At 40.9% G+C, this 14,901-nt stretch overlaps 1 protein-coding gene across 1 annotated transcript; it reads left to right on the top strand.

The window, feature by feature from the left end:
• Positions 1-6,273: 6,273 nt before the first annotated feature.
• Positions 6,274-14,272, top strand: CFAP90 (cilia and flagella associated protein 90). The gene is given in 4 exon segments (XM_071454548.1): positions 6,274-6,538; positions 10,253-10,369; positions 13,959-14,089; positions 14,091-14,272. Coding segments are annotated over 4 exon segments (549 nt in total). The 5' UTR covers positions 6,274-6,385; the 3' UTR covers positions 14,239-14,272.
• Positions 14,273-14,901: the final 629 nt, after the last annotated feature.

Below are 14,901 nucleotides of genomic sequence, written 5' to 3'. Positions count from 1 at the left end.
ACATAACACACCTAATTTCTCTTCCAGTCCTGGAGACTTTTAAACGGTAATTTTCAAGACAGGTGCTCAGTCTAATAAAATCTCATGAAAAATATTTCTGTTGTCTTTATGATTTCTTCCTTTTAATTAATAAGTTAAGATAAATGTTTTCCAGTGGAATTAAAGACTTTCCAAATAGCTCACATGGCCGCAAACCCAGTGTCCCAGTCATTGGCTAGCTGTCAGTTAGCTATGTCACATAAGACTTCTCCTAAATCCCTCCTCACCACTTACTATAAATTTGTCCAAGGAATATTGAAATAAGTTATTGATCTCCTTCTTAGACTTTGAATGTACTCTGGGCCTTTAAAATCACTGTGGTATTACCACAAGTCAACGCAATAATTTCCTACTGTGGATGAAAACCCTTATGTAAAGTTGATTCTATTATATTGTCATATATATGTGCAGCTTTCAGGTATAACTTGTGCATTCAGGATTTTGCTTTCATTTGTATTCTTTCTCATCATTAACAAACCTTGTACCTAACTCCATAGCCTTGTTACTATGATTTTTATAAAAGTTAAACAATATTATTTCTGTAAGATATGAAATGTTAAAACATCTGAATGTTGGGGAGCTGACTAGTCCAATGAAGTATAAAGAAAGGTGTGTATGTTCCCTCCAAGAGCATGTTGAAAATGCCCATGTTCAAAGCACTCATATTTCACTGGTGTTCTTCTCTCATTTTGTAACTGCATTTAGATTCTTGCAGCCAAATCCTGCTAAAGAACAAGAAAGTGGGCAAAAGATACACATATCTTTGCCCAGATAAAGAAAAGTGCATACCATCCTCTCTAGCCTTCAGTTGCTGAGTATTACTATCTTTCTAGTGCTGAGAAGCTATTTGTATTTAATAAATACCTCTTATCTTCCAATGCATTTTATATCTACTGTTTATATTGATTTATTTTTCTGCTGTCTAGTTACACTTAAGAAAATAACTTTATTTCCTCCTCCTGCAGCAATTTCAGCCTCAGTAACTGGATATAACACTACTCATGTATCAGCCCATAACCTGAAAAACTTTATGATAATGATGTAAATCAGTATTTGACATTCCACATATTCCACATCACAGTAAGAGTCAAGTTCTGCACCTTTCATGTTGGTGACATAATTCACAGCTCCTTAGTGAACCACAGAGTGGGACTTCCAAAAGTACAATGCAAATGCATTTCACACTGTGAGCCAGCAGCCAGAAGATCAATATAAGAGTGATTCACTGTGGTTTGGGAAAAAGAGAATCAAACGGGAACACCTGGAAAGCCTGCTGGAATTGGTTTTCAAAGTCAGTGCTTTGCTCCAATTCATGGAGGGCTACCAAAGGACAGGAAGAAAGATTAAACTTGCAGATATTTTTCTAAACTACAGAAATAGTTTGCGTTACCTGTAAATTATTGCTATTTAGCTGCTGTTTCTAAAGAGAGACATTAGTGCTATATGAATAGACATTTATGCCATATGAAAAGCATTTTTCATTTTCTTATATTCATATATGCTTCCTCCATTTTGTAAATCTACAAATCCTTCCTTTTTCCACTGAGACACAGGTAGTTCAGTCTGCTTGTCTCTAAAGTGATGGAAGAGCTGTTGCAAGTCTTCCCTGTTTTGTTTTTAGAACCTCATACTGGGATAAATAATAAGCTATGTTTACAAGAAGCTTCATATAGCAGAAGATGTACTGTTAAAGTACTGTTATCTTGTACTTTAATACATAGTTTTCCTTCTTGTTGTGATTATATATGAATATACACTAATTTTTAATTTTCAGATAGCAGATTCTAGGTGTAGTTAGTACCCTTCAAGACTTTTTACAGGTGAACCCCAAACAATTTTAAATCTAGGAATTTTTTGTTTTATTCTTCATTTTTTGTCTAAATTAGTGAAGTGATTCTGAGAAAATGTAGAATGAGATGTATGTGCCTTAAATAAAATATGTAACTAAGATAATTTTTTGTTCTTTGAAGTAATTCAGATTTGTGTGGATTTTTCAAAAGTGGTATATAAATCAATTATAACTAGTTCAACCTAAAGCTTGCTACATATTAATTTTAAGCATCTTTAGATTTAGAAGCAGGAATTATTCAGGTCAATGTAATTTTTGGCATGTCAAAATGCAAGACAAGGGCATTTTATTAATGTTTACAGCTATAAAGATATGAACTCATTTATGTTATAGGATGCCCTGTTTAAAACAAAGATTGTGCCAAGAATTGTTAGAAATTTTTTGGATGGAGAATTTTTCAAATCTCTTTGTAGCCATTTAGATGCTCTTCATGAAAATCTCAGTTTTGACAGGGAAAAATGCATGTGAAGTATTTCTAAAGGTTGATATTCCTGGGCTAGAATTTTTCATGTTTGATACCAAAAAAACATTACAAATAGCAATTTTTATGAAAGTTATGTCACCTCATGTATAAAAATGTATACTACTTTACTTACCAAGAGAGTTATTGAACAGAATATTGATCTGAATTGGAGCAAGTATCAGTCAGCTATATTGGCTTGTGTGGCATGGTTTTGGTAGCAAGGAGAAGAGAACAGGGCTACAGGGGTGGTCTCCTTGAGAAGCTGCCAGAAACTTCCCCCATGTCCAACAGACCCAATGCCAGACAACTTCAAGACTAACCCACCACTGGCCAAATTGAGCCCATCAACAACAGCTCTGGAATAACATATTTAAGAAGAGATAAAAAATGCAGCAGAACTAGCAGCTGAAGAGAGGAAACATCTCTGGAAATACAGGGGCAGCAAGGAAGGAGATGTTCCTGGCAGAATTCCCCTGCAGCCTGTGGTGCAAACCATCACCAAGCAGCTGTGTCCCTGCAGCCCTTGGAGGTCCGTGGTGGAGCAGAGATCCACCTGCTGCCCACAGACAACCCCACACTGGACCAGGTGGATGCCCCAAAGAGGCTGTGACCTCGTGGGAAAGCTGTGCTGGAGGAGGCTCCTGACAGGACCTGTGAGCCCTTGTAGAGAGGAGCCAGTGCTATAGCAGGTTGCTGACAGGGCTTGTGACCCCATGGGGAACCTGCACTGGAGCAGCCTGTTCCATAAGGACTGCGCCTCAAGAAAGGGACCCATGGTGAAGCATTCATGACAGACTACAGACTGTGAGAAGGATTCAAATGGGAGAAGTTCTTGGAGAACTGTCTCCTGTGGGATGGATGCAATGCTCCTGAAGAGCCTTCCCATTTGAGGTGGGCATTCAGTCAGTAATTAGGATCCAGAAAAAACAAGCACTCTGTGAAAGAACTTGACCCAAAGCTATGGTAGTAGAAAGGGGACAAGTTTTGAGCTATTTTTGTTTCAGCCTCTTTCAAGGGCCATCGAATGGAACATATTTGGCAGACTGTCTCCCCTTCATGGCTCAGCTGAAGGTCAGGGCCATATGGCAAACTGATACATGTTGAGGTCAAAGAGCTAAGACAGGAAAGGGCTTGCTAAACCTTAATTTGACAGCAGGCTGTCATCTCAGCTCTAAGTGACAAAAGGCTAGAACAAGTACCTCAGCTTGTAGTAAGAAAACAGCTCCTGTTTTTTCTATCAATGCCAGTTATATGTCATCTGTCCTCTTCTGTGCATCCTGTCTCCCTTCCCCATTGTCTCTTTTGTGTCTCCTTTCCCTGTCTCCATTATTATTTGCTTCATATTCCTTTTAGGAAGTTTTTTCAGAGTTATTCTGCAAAACAGTCTGACATTTCAGAACAGTGACCCTGCCTTTGAGACACGCTATGGCTATAAAAGTACATACCAACATGTTCAAAACTCAGACACCTTAGCAGTGGAACCTGAGGGAGTATTACTACTCTCCAAAAGGGCAGCAATTGAACTTCTCCTCCTTAAGACACCAAATTTGAAGCAACTTTTAACACTTTGGTCTCTTAGCTCAGTTGTATTTGAATGCATAGTTTTCACCATATAGACTAAAACTGCTCCATTGTTTACATGTTCGTATTGAAGTTACTAAGGAAACACACTGACTTTCCGTGCTATTTTATAACATAAACATACACTTAACACTAGCATGTTAATAAAGTCTGGTGGCAGCTGGGACAAACCTCCCTGGGCATTCATATCCTGCTTCTGGGGAGTCTGCAAAAGGTGACCAGGAAGAAAAGCCTTTGTAAGTTTCAAATAATTCTAAAAGGATTTACACCTTCACTGGGAAGGAAAAATTAAGTAAAAAGCATTTTTTTTAATTGTTTCAAATGGGGGGAGTGGTGGTATGGCAAATCTTAGCAGTATTTGTGACAATTTGTATTGCATCCAGATGCTGTAATTCAATTAAATTCCATCAATTTAATGTTAATAAAAAGGAGCTACATGAGAACAGTAGAAAGAAAACTGGAGGGAAATATTTCAGATCTGACTTCAGAGCTCTTGTCTAGCTTAGTTGGTATCTCTGGTGAACAGTTTCTTGTGGCTCTATTTATAGCTGCAGTTTCAGCTGAGTTGCTTTTTATAAATGAGCTTGCTATCTCCTTGTGCTCGGACTAAACTACAGAAAAGCACTTGCACAGTGGCAAGCAGGTCTCTGCTTAGGAAGCTGATGCAAGGCAGCTGTTGGATTTTCAATTTCACTGCTCGCTTACACTGTTCTAATTTGGCCCATGCTACAGAAAGAACAGGATCTTAATTGGTAGAGGGACATTATTAGATAAGCAGATGGAAATTGTCACTAATGGTTAAAAAAAACACTCACACCAGTCTGCAGATTATAAAGCCTCCATGTGACACTTGCAAAGAAGCTGGAGTCTGTGTAATTCAGTAGATTTATAAAGGTAGAGTGGCAGCTACATAGGGACGATGTAGCTGAATTATTGCCTGGCTCCAAGATGCCTGAAACAATCAGTTGTGGATTTCTAGTACTCTGAAAGTTGGGGGATTTAAAATAAATTTTGGATGTTTGGTAAAATTCAAGATGCCTGGGAGAGTGCTATGGTAAAAGTGCTTACCAAAAGCTACTGGTAGCATTAATAACAGTAATGCTGTGCCTACAGGACAGTAGCTCTACACCTGTGGTTACAGACAACGAAGGTAAACTAAACCAAGCCACTCACAGATCCCTAAGGACCACAGAAGAAGCAGCATGGGCATAGTTAGATATATGTATTAAACCAGGGTAACCATGGGGTGAATATCAAAACTAGGAGCCAGGTGCTACTAGGGCAGAGCAGTTTTACAGTCACTCTGAGATTTATACCCAGAAGACTTATTTTCAGTGTTCCCAACACAAGTAAGTATATAAGAGAATTTTCAAATTGCATTGCCTGAAATGGCTGAGCATTCTATGCTGGATTCTGCACCTGGGATGGGTAAACCCTGGGTGTATGTACAACTCAGGGAATGAGATGCTGGAAAGCAGTGCCATGGAAAGGGACCTGGGGGGTCCTGGTGGATGTCAAGATGAACATGAGTCAGCAGTGCCCTGGCAGCCAGGATGGCCAGGTGTGTCCTGGGGTGCATCAGGCACAGCATGGCCAGCTGGGCAAGGGAGGGGATTGTCTTGCTGTATTCTGGTCTGAGGCGGCCTCATCTCAAGTCCTGTGTTCAGGTTTGGGTGTCACAATTTCAGAAGGACATTAGCTATTACAGAGCATCCAGAGGATGGCAACAAAGATGGTGAAGGGTCTGGAGGGGAAGTCATATGAGGAGCAGCTGAGGTCACTTGGTCTGTTTAGCCTGGAGGAGACTGAAGGGAGATCTCATTGCAGTTACAGCTTCCTCATGAGAGGAAGAGGAGGGACAGACAATGATCTCTTCTCTGTGGTGACCAGTGACAGGACCTGAAGCTGTGTCTGTAGAGGTTTAGGCTGGATATTATACAAAGGTTCTTCACCCAGATGGTGGTTGGGGACTGGATCAGACTCCCCAAGGAAGTGGTCACAGCCTGACAGAGTTCAAGACGTGTGTGAAAGCCTGTGCCTGAGTAAGTGAGCTACTATCCAAAGAGAGAAGCCCAAGGTCCTCATGACACTGGCTCCTTATTTTGGTGGGAATTCCATGCTGTGGTGTGGTTTTATTCAACTTGCCCACTTAGAGGGGTATTTGGGGCCTAGTGCAAGCTGTCACAGAAAAAGGTCAGTCCCGTGCGGCTAGGCTTTCCTCTAACCTTGGTCCCCAGCTTCCACGGACACAAAGGACCAGGGAGCTGAGGTCGCTGCACAAGACTGAGACCAAAACTCCGCTATCGGGTGTCCAGAACTCACACTTCAGGTTTGACAGAGCTCTGCAGGAGTCCCGGAGCACCGGAGCCCATCCGCGCCCGGGGCGGTTGCGGCCGGGCTGCCCGGGCCGGGCGGTGCCCGAGGGCGCTGCCGGGTAACGGCGGCGGGGCAGCATGGCCGCCAGCGGGACGCGCTTGGCGCAGGAGGCGCTCGGCAACGCGCCGGGGAGGAGGCGGCCTGCCCTCGCTTCCTTCTCCGCCTTCAGCTTCGTCCCGCCCAAACGGGAAGGGCCTCCGGAGCTCAGCTATTACAACCGGCCGCACAAGGTGAGGGAGTGAAGCGAGCGAGCCGGGACAGGCGGGGAGCAGCGCAGGGACCAGCTTTCCCCGTGGGTCTCTGAGCAGTGTAGACCCTCTGTTTGGACCCGGTGCAGAGCTCCGTCCTCATCATGAGCGACCTGGGCAGACAGGTGCCAAAAATTGTCATAGCATCATAGAATGATTTGGGTTGGAAGGGATCTTAAAGGTCATCCAGTTCCAACCCCCTGCCATGGGCAGGGATACCTTCCAGTAGACCAGGTCCTGTCCAACTTGGCCTTGAACACCTCCAGGGATAAGGCATCCACAGCTTCTCTGGGCAACCTGTTCTAGTTCCTCACCACACTCACAGGGAAAAATTTTTTTCTGATACAGAAATGTGGGACATAAATCTCTATTACTAGGCTATCTAATGCCAAAATAACAAGAGTCACCATCAGAGGCCTTTGCAAAGTGTGTTTGCTACTTGTGGATGACAAATGAGGGTAAGGTCTTTTCACTGGATAACAAGAAAAGGCAGAGACATTATTTCCCAGGGATTGAGGATGAATAGGCCACTTGGTATCAATGAAATGTGAGGCATTTTTAGGAGGAACTCTAGGAAAGGTGTCATCTGTCACTAGGGTTTGATGTAGCACCAGTGGATTTTGTTGTAACACACAGTCTTGGGAACCCTTTAATAAGGAACTTCTCTATTCTCATTTGAGGGAAAAGATTTTCCATGTGCATTGCATGAATTTTCTGCATGGTCAGCTTTAATAAAATCACTCAAACCAGTAACATATATATGTTACAGATACATAATATATGCCTCTGTAACTGAATGCTTCTGAAGGTGGTACATTGCCACTCAATGTGTGGTAACTCAAGTGTGCTGGCAGGGAACCTCACTCCTCACTCTGCTCCATTATGTCACCATTGCTTCTCATTCTGTCCTCATATTTAAAATCAGAAATGAAAACAATCTTACACATTCTGGCTCACCTGAGCTACAGTTCCTGGGTGGTGAACTTTTCTATGAAGTGTCATATGAGACATTGAAGTTAACCAGCTTTTTTCTCAGAAAAAAAAAAAAAAAAAAAAAAGATAGTATAAAAAAGTTCTGAAATACCTATTATGTCAATGTAACATAGCAATGCTATGGCAATTTATAACAATAAATACAACCCATGAGTCCTCTCCTCACCCAAGTGACAAGCTGTTGAATGCACCAAGCACTGGGCAGCGCTGAGTGGTGGTTTGTGAGCGTTTGCAGGTCCTGTGTCCCTGGGATGTGGGCAGGGTACAGAGCAGAGCACTGTGCTGGGTATTGAATGAACAGCAAATTTCCTGCATTGACCAGGTGGCCCTGCTAAAAGACAAGAAGATTTCTCTTGTGACTCTTTTGTGTTGATTCCAACATTGCCTTGGCAGGGTGATCTGACCCAAAGGTGAGAAGTCACAGTTGGTGCCATCCTTCACAAAACAGTAGGGAGAGCACAACAAGAGTAAGGTAAGGGCAGGTCAGAGGGCTGGCATCGTGCTCTTGAAGCTGGTGGAGCTCACCAGACTGCACAGAATTAGCAGCCCTATGGCAGAGCTTTTCCTAGTCTGCTTTCACACTCACAACAGCCTGGTTTGTGAAAAAAGCTGCTCCAGTGGCATGGAAACAAAAAGTGATAACAGCTGTTTAATAGGTGTCTTCAGAGCCCAGGCCTTGGCCACAGGGCAGGAAGCAGATTCAACCCATTCTTCTGCAAAATTTAGGAATTAGATAAGTTGAATGTTTTTATTTATAGAGCAAAAGGAATCTCATTCCTTTTTGCAGCTTAAATACCTAAAACCAACCATGTATCAGAGACTGAAGCAGAGAGAAGTAGGAAGAAGGTGTGCTCATTGCATGGCCAGAAGCCAGAAATTCCTTCCTTTTAATCCCTTGGTTGACTGTTACTCCCTGGATTACTTTACATAAGTTACTGTAGCCAGTGTGCCTGGTGTTTCCTCTTCTGAGATGTGGAGAAAGCTATTACCTATTTTATGTGTGTCTGGAATACTAATGAATGCTTGCAAAGCATTTAGCTTTAGCAGCAGTACACAGAGGATGCCCACCCTGAGTGCAGATTTATCATCAGCTCTGTGTGACTCACTCACTCTGATGGGTTTAAGAAACAGCTCGATGCCACCACCACCACCACCACCCAGGCCAACCAAGTTATCATTTACAACAAAGAGAAACAGCAGCAGAATGTTATCAGTGTATTGAGCAAAGAAGTGTTGTCTCTATTAATCTGGCAGAAAATCTTAAACAGATACCTGGGACAGAGCTAGTTTTAGATATAATAGGTTGGCTGACTGCAAGTTCCAGAAAGGATGAATTATCTGCTCTGACATGAGCAACAGATGACACTTACTCTTTCTTACTCTGAAACAAGTAACAAATAATGCCACATGAATACCAGCAAAGAGTGATGAGTACGAATTAAATGCTCACTGAATGAAACTGGTAGTGTGGGGAGGAAAGGAGAAGCAAGGAAGCATGGAAATAATCATGGAGATGACAATCATTGCAGGGTGCTCTTGAACATGCCTGAAATCCTTTGAAGCTCAATGGTTTCGGAGTAGTGAAGGGGTAGATAGGTTAAATACAAAATAATCTCTCCTCTTGGCAGAGCCAGGTATTGGAGATACCTTTACGAACAAAGCCTGAAATTACAGCAGTGTCTCCCTAGTGCTCTTAACTATGGTTTCATTTTAATGGAATTATTTTAACCTTCTTGACCTGCCATGATATTTGGAGAATACCACTGTATTTTAAATACTGTAATTTGAAAATCTCAAAGTACATGAGATTTTAAAAGGTTAAATTGGACACACTGTAAAATTAGAGGACAAAAAAAGCCCAACAAAATGCACCCTTCTTTTAGTCAGCCATGCACAAAGCCATTGATGATTTGATGATCGACATTTTTAACAGAATATCGACCCTTAATGAAGTTCAGTAACAACTGGCAGCATATTTCAGGAGGGGATTTTCTTTTTGTTTTTTTTTTTTTTTTTTCTTTGAAAAGTTTTTTTTTTTAGTTTTGAAATTGCTTTGATTCCATTTATGAGATCTTCTTGACTGGATTTCACAAACACCTTTGTTAGAACAGCAGATCTTTTATGTTGCATATTTGGAAGCAAACTATGTCAACAGTTGAACAACAATATTATGGCTTGGGGTGTGCTTTATTTTAATGCCTGACATACGTGTGTCATGTATACCACTGGATCACAGGATTACCTCTGTGGCACATTTCTCAATTTTGCTCTAATCAGAAATTATGTTTACAGTGCAGGGTACCTTTGTCTATTTGAAAGCCCCTGTTTTGCTTTTACATAAATGTGCCAGATCATTTGACAAATACAGAAATTTAGGAAGGAGAATATTAAGTGCAGAAAATTAAAACAGATCAGATCAATTTCCAAAATTACAACAGATTACAGGGGGGGGAAAGAAGTAAATTGCCACAAGGGAAATTTCAGAGCTGAAAAAAATTAATAAATAATACCACATGTCATTAGGTAATTTTGCAAACTATTCAAAAGGACTGGCCCAAACTTCCTAATGAGGTCAGTAATATTACAGTTGTCATCATCTAATGCAATATATGCACTATGTAGATATTGATTTGACTACATGTATTCTGTAATCTGTAAAGTAAAGCAATTATGTGAATTAGCCATTTTCCCCCTTTTCTCAAGACAGGAGATTTTTTCACCTATGATGCTGCTTTTGGAATACCAGACGATTACGACCAATATCTTCCACGATGTGACAGAAAACACGCAAAGGCTCGTGGCCTTAAAATTAATGAGGAGGTAACCCTTTGATAAATTCATAATTATCTTTGTTTAAGGTGTTTTGTACTTTTTGACATGACTGGAAGCTCTAGGCATTGTTTTACCCCTTATATTGTAGCCCATATTGTGAGAAAGGAATTGGAAGGAGGACATCAGCCTTCAGGTTTAGGAGAAAGCATTATCCCATGAAGACACCCAAATTAGCTTGAAGACACCCAAATTAGCTCTTGCTCTTTCATATCCTGAAGATTTCCAGGTGACAAGACATATGCAAGTTAAAGCTAGGGGGAAGAGGCAAATCCTCTCTTGCAGAGTGCAGGGTGTACTGTGAACCATCTGTGCCCCTCAAGAGTTGTACTTCAGGTGGCTCTGCAGTTATTTCTGCGGTGCTTAAAAACTCTTTTCCCTGAGAGGACTGGATTCAGAGGCCATGACTTCACTACTGTCCTCTGACACCCACCAGCATTTGCTGTGAAAGCCCAAGTCTCTGAAACTGGTGAGTTTGTTAGGAAAACCTACATCAGATTACCCTGCGGGAAGGAAATTCATAGGGAGCTAGAGCAAAGGTGTGGTCAATCAGAACACATGGGCATACCTGGGAAAGGATGGGCAAGTATTTGAGGCCAGCAGAATCTCTGTTTGATGTGCAGCCTGATAGGTAAATACTCCCTTGGGAACAGAAACACTGTAATATATATGATAAATGTATGTAGATGTATTTTTGCATGCAGCATCTGAATAATACACATATATACCACCGTCTGTGTATATAGTTATATTTATGCATACACACACAAAACTGCATACAGAGGCAGAGGCTCTAGTCATAAACCAAATGAAGTGCAACCACTGTGTAATAATGACCACAAAATCCCAATGAGTTAATGAGATATTAGAGTGATGGGTAGGCTAGGGACGTAGGGATGGCTGCCTGATTTGATGGTTATAGAGAAGGAAGAAGGAAGAATGACACAAAAGTTCAAATTGCTCTAACTTCTGTTCAATAAAATTGTTTTTTTCTGACAAAGCCCACTGCTTGGGATTCGTCTCACTAGCAGTTATATATGCCAGACGTTTCTGTGCAAGTGTGTAGCCATAATGTCCTTCAACTCTATCAGACAGTGCAAGAAGCATTAGATGCTCCCAAAGGAATCCCAGGAGTGCCCATTAGCATCACCTGCTCATACCTAATAACTCAAATGCAAACTGTGTATCCATGTAAATGACTACTCCAATTCGAAATTAAACTTTTTATTTAAACAAAACAAAGACAACCTCCCTCCCCTAGTACCAAGCATATTTTTCAAGTAGGAAATTTGTGTAGAAAGTTCATCAATATAAAATTACAGCTTTTTACTGAGCTCTTGTATCAACAAAACTCACTTTCCAATTGGCTTTCTTCCTAGAGCAAACTTGTATGGCCCAGAATTCATACCAGCTGTGCTGGGCAGTGCATACAAGGGACTGTCCAAACAAACAGGTGTCCCTTAATCCAGCCCTTTAATTAGCATGGATACCAATCAAACCCACAGTGATTTAATACTACAGCATGATCCTCCTGCATGTCATGACACCCAACACTGTAACCATAACTAAGTGCAGATCACATACTCAATTCATTTTTATCACAGTGGCCCTCTCAGGCTTTATATAATAATAACTAAATTATACAATATAATAAATAAAAATACCACAATTGACATCTTTCTAATTCAACACTGAACACAGACAGACTGTACCCACCACAGCACACTGCTTTACCTGAGCTAGAAAAAAGCAAACCACTGCAAGTAAGCCCGTCATTTCCTGCAGGTAACCTGGCTGCACCCAGGGAATTCAAGAGTACAGTGAGAGATACTCGGTTTAGCTACATGCAGCTGAGTAACTGAAGTGGAGCGTGTGCTCAGGGCTGCCATTGCTGATTGCAAGTGCTAACAGTGCTAGAATTACACACTGCGAGGGCGGGCAGCAGGATGCTTCCCAGCCAACTGTTGGAAAATCTGAAACCCACTGAATGCCAAACCCACAAAGATGAAATGCCAGTGTGCACAGTCAGCACTGTGCTACCAAGGATGCTGAAAACTGATTTTAAATAAACTTATTTATTTAAAAGGAACACAAACTGTTGGAATTACATACTGCTGCCTGTCATTAGCACTGTAAACCCTGAATTTCTAACAAAGTCTTTCTTGATGGTACAAAGATTATTTAGTTTCTCATTTTTCAGCATTTATCCACAACTAGGGCAGGGGAGGAAATTATCTTAATTTTGCCTGCCAGTCTTCTTGACTTGATTTTCATTCTGCTGGGGTTAAAAGTTGGTGTACTGAATAGCTTTTAAGAGGGTAGAGTAAGGTGGGCAGGAGAACTGGGAGATAAATGGTTGTTTTGAAATGAGCTTTTGTATTGTGTGGTTTAATTTGTTAGTTAGTTAGTTAGTTAGTTTGTTTTTAAAAAGTGTTTACAGCATCTTTCCAAGAACCTCAGGTTCTGGCCATGAGGCTGGAAATGTCTCTCAGCTGACTGCCCTGCTATGAGATCCCACCAATCAGTGCTCCCACCAGCATCCTTGCAGAACATAAGTGCTGATTTGCTCAGGCTTGTGTCTGTTGTAGCAAAGTAGTAATTTGCTTGCACTTGAACTATGGTGTGGCATCTGCATTTTGATTTGTTAGATACTATGTGTATTATAAGATGAGAAAAACACATTGCAGACCAAGGCTTACTATGTTAGTCAGTGTGCAAATATACAAGCAGCCTGATAAATCTGAGACCTTTGGCTAGGGAAAGAAAAACAAACAAATCCTGTCTTTCCCTTCTGACTCTGTAGCTCCCTGTTGCTCTAACACAGGAAGGAACTGCAGATTCAGATAGTGATTGCACAGCCACTTAAAGTGCAGCTAACTAAGAACAAGCTTAAAATCTTTTCTTGGTCAGGTTGTTTTTCATCAAGTCCACTTTCCATCATGGCAAAGCAGATATTTCTGTAATCTTACAGCTACAAGTATTTTTAGTAAAACCTTTCATTGTGCAGAAATAAAGTAGTATATGCTTTATTTCCTTCAGGGAAAGCTTGCATGGGCTAGTGGTTGCTCAGGGTTTTTCTTTAGAGTTTGATTTTTTTCATGCTGTGCTTTCACTGAATTGTGCAAGCAGGGTAGGTGTTCCTGTAACGGGGGGCACAAATCTCTCCTGTTTTTCAAAAGAATCATGAAACTCAGTGCACAAGAAAAATAAAAATAAAATCAGTGTTTTTCTAGCATTTAGTTACCCAGTAATCACATGGTATTCATTTAGTTTCCCAGTAATCACATGGCAATCACGTGTGTATGTCTTTGTGTAAAAAAATTATCAGTCCACAGCTCTGTATCTTATCATCTTGTCATCTAGTGACACATTCATGTTTTACTAAGATAAATATAACATAAAAAACTAGGGGAGGGATAGAACAGTAAGGGTGCTAAACAAATACACATGCATATTGCAGATGCTGTACAGTTGTGTCAGTTATTTTACCCCTGGCCACAGCACATTTAGCAATAGAAAACTGCCATGTTTTTTATTCACCCTGTGATTTTCTTCTAAGGCGACTTTTGTGTTTTCACAGGAAATGGCAAGAACTGTTCCTGTGCTGACATCTTCAGAGTATGGGAAGCGCATAGATAAGCTCTTAGACCCACCAACCAGAGAGCATGCCAGGGTTCATAGCCTGCACGCAGCAATCTACGGGGAAAGCAGCCACCCCGCTCATTAAAAAACCTTCTCCAGGCCTGGATCCATGGGAAATCTCTTGTATCTCTCATCACCAGCAACATTTAGCTGGGAAAAAGCCCAACTCTTTGAAAAGCAATGTGGTGCTTTTGCCTTTTCCTCTACAGTTTATTTAATGAGAATTATCTGGATTAAAAATAGGGTGAAATAGCAGCTGCACTTTTTCTCATGCTAATTAAAATACATGTCTTCTTACATTCTCATAAAATCTCATAAAGGGCAGCACCAATAAGAACTTTTTAGGCAGTAACACTGGGAATGAGACCTGTTGGGTCAAAAGCTGAGTTTGCAATTCTGGGCACTGCATCTACATAACAATTCACAGACCTAACATTTTAAACAAGCTTGTCTCTCAAGGTATCAGTAGTCATGGATTTTTCAATCCTTACAGAGTTGCTAGAGAATTGTGAGACCTTGTTTTTTGTACACAAAACCTGAAATGGATATTCAGCTCAGAATTTTCAAAAATGTATGGCCTTATGTGCTTAGCAGCTTCACTAGACTTCAAGTGGAACTCAAGTTAAAAGGAGCTTCTGAGCACTTGGCATTTGAAGAGACAAAATCTGGATTTAGCTGAATTCAGACATTCATTTCACTGACCCACTCTAGGAATGGCATCTGACTGATTTAACAAGAAAAATCATCATTGGTTCTGTATCGAATCTGAAGAAAATGGGAGCATAGACTAAGAATACTAGCAGAACCAGCACTAAATAAATTGGTAGAAGGGGTGAAAAAAACAAAAGGATTTGAGCAGCAGCCATTTAAAAAGCATATTT

Source organism: Agelaius tricolor, unplaced genomic scaffold (genome assembly GCF_023055355.1).
Source record: "Agelaius tricolor isolate 1412-34295 unplaced genomic scaffold, bAgeTri1.0.p SCAF_2, whole genome shotgun sequence".
In the NCBI taxonomy this organism is placed as follows: Eukaryota; Metazoa; Chordata; class Aves; order Passeriformes; family Icteridae; genus Agelaius; species Agelaius tricolor.
The sequence above is the reverse complement of the archived record's forward strand: the minus strand, read 5'-3'. Positions and strand labels throughout refer to the sequence as shown.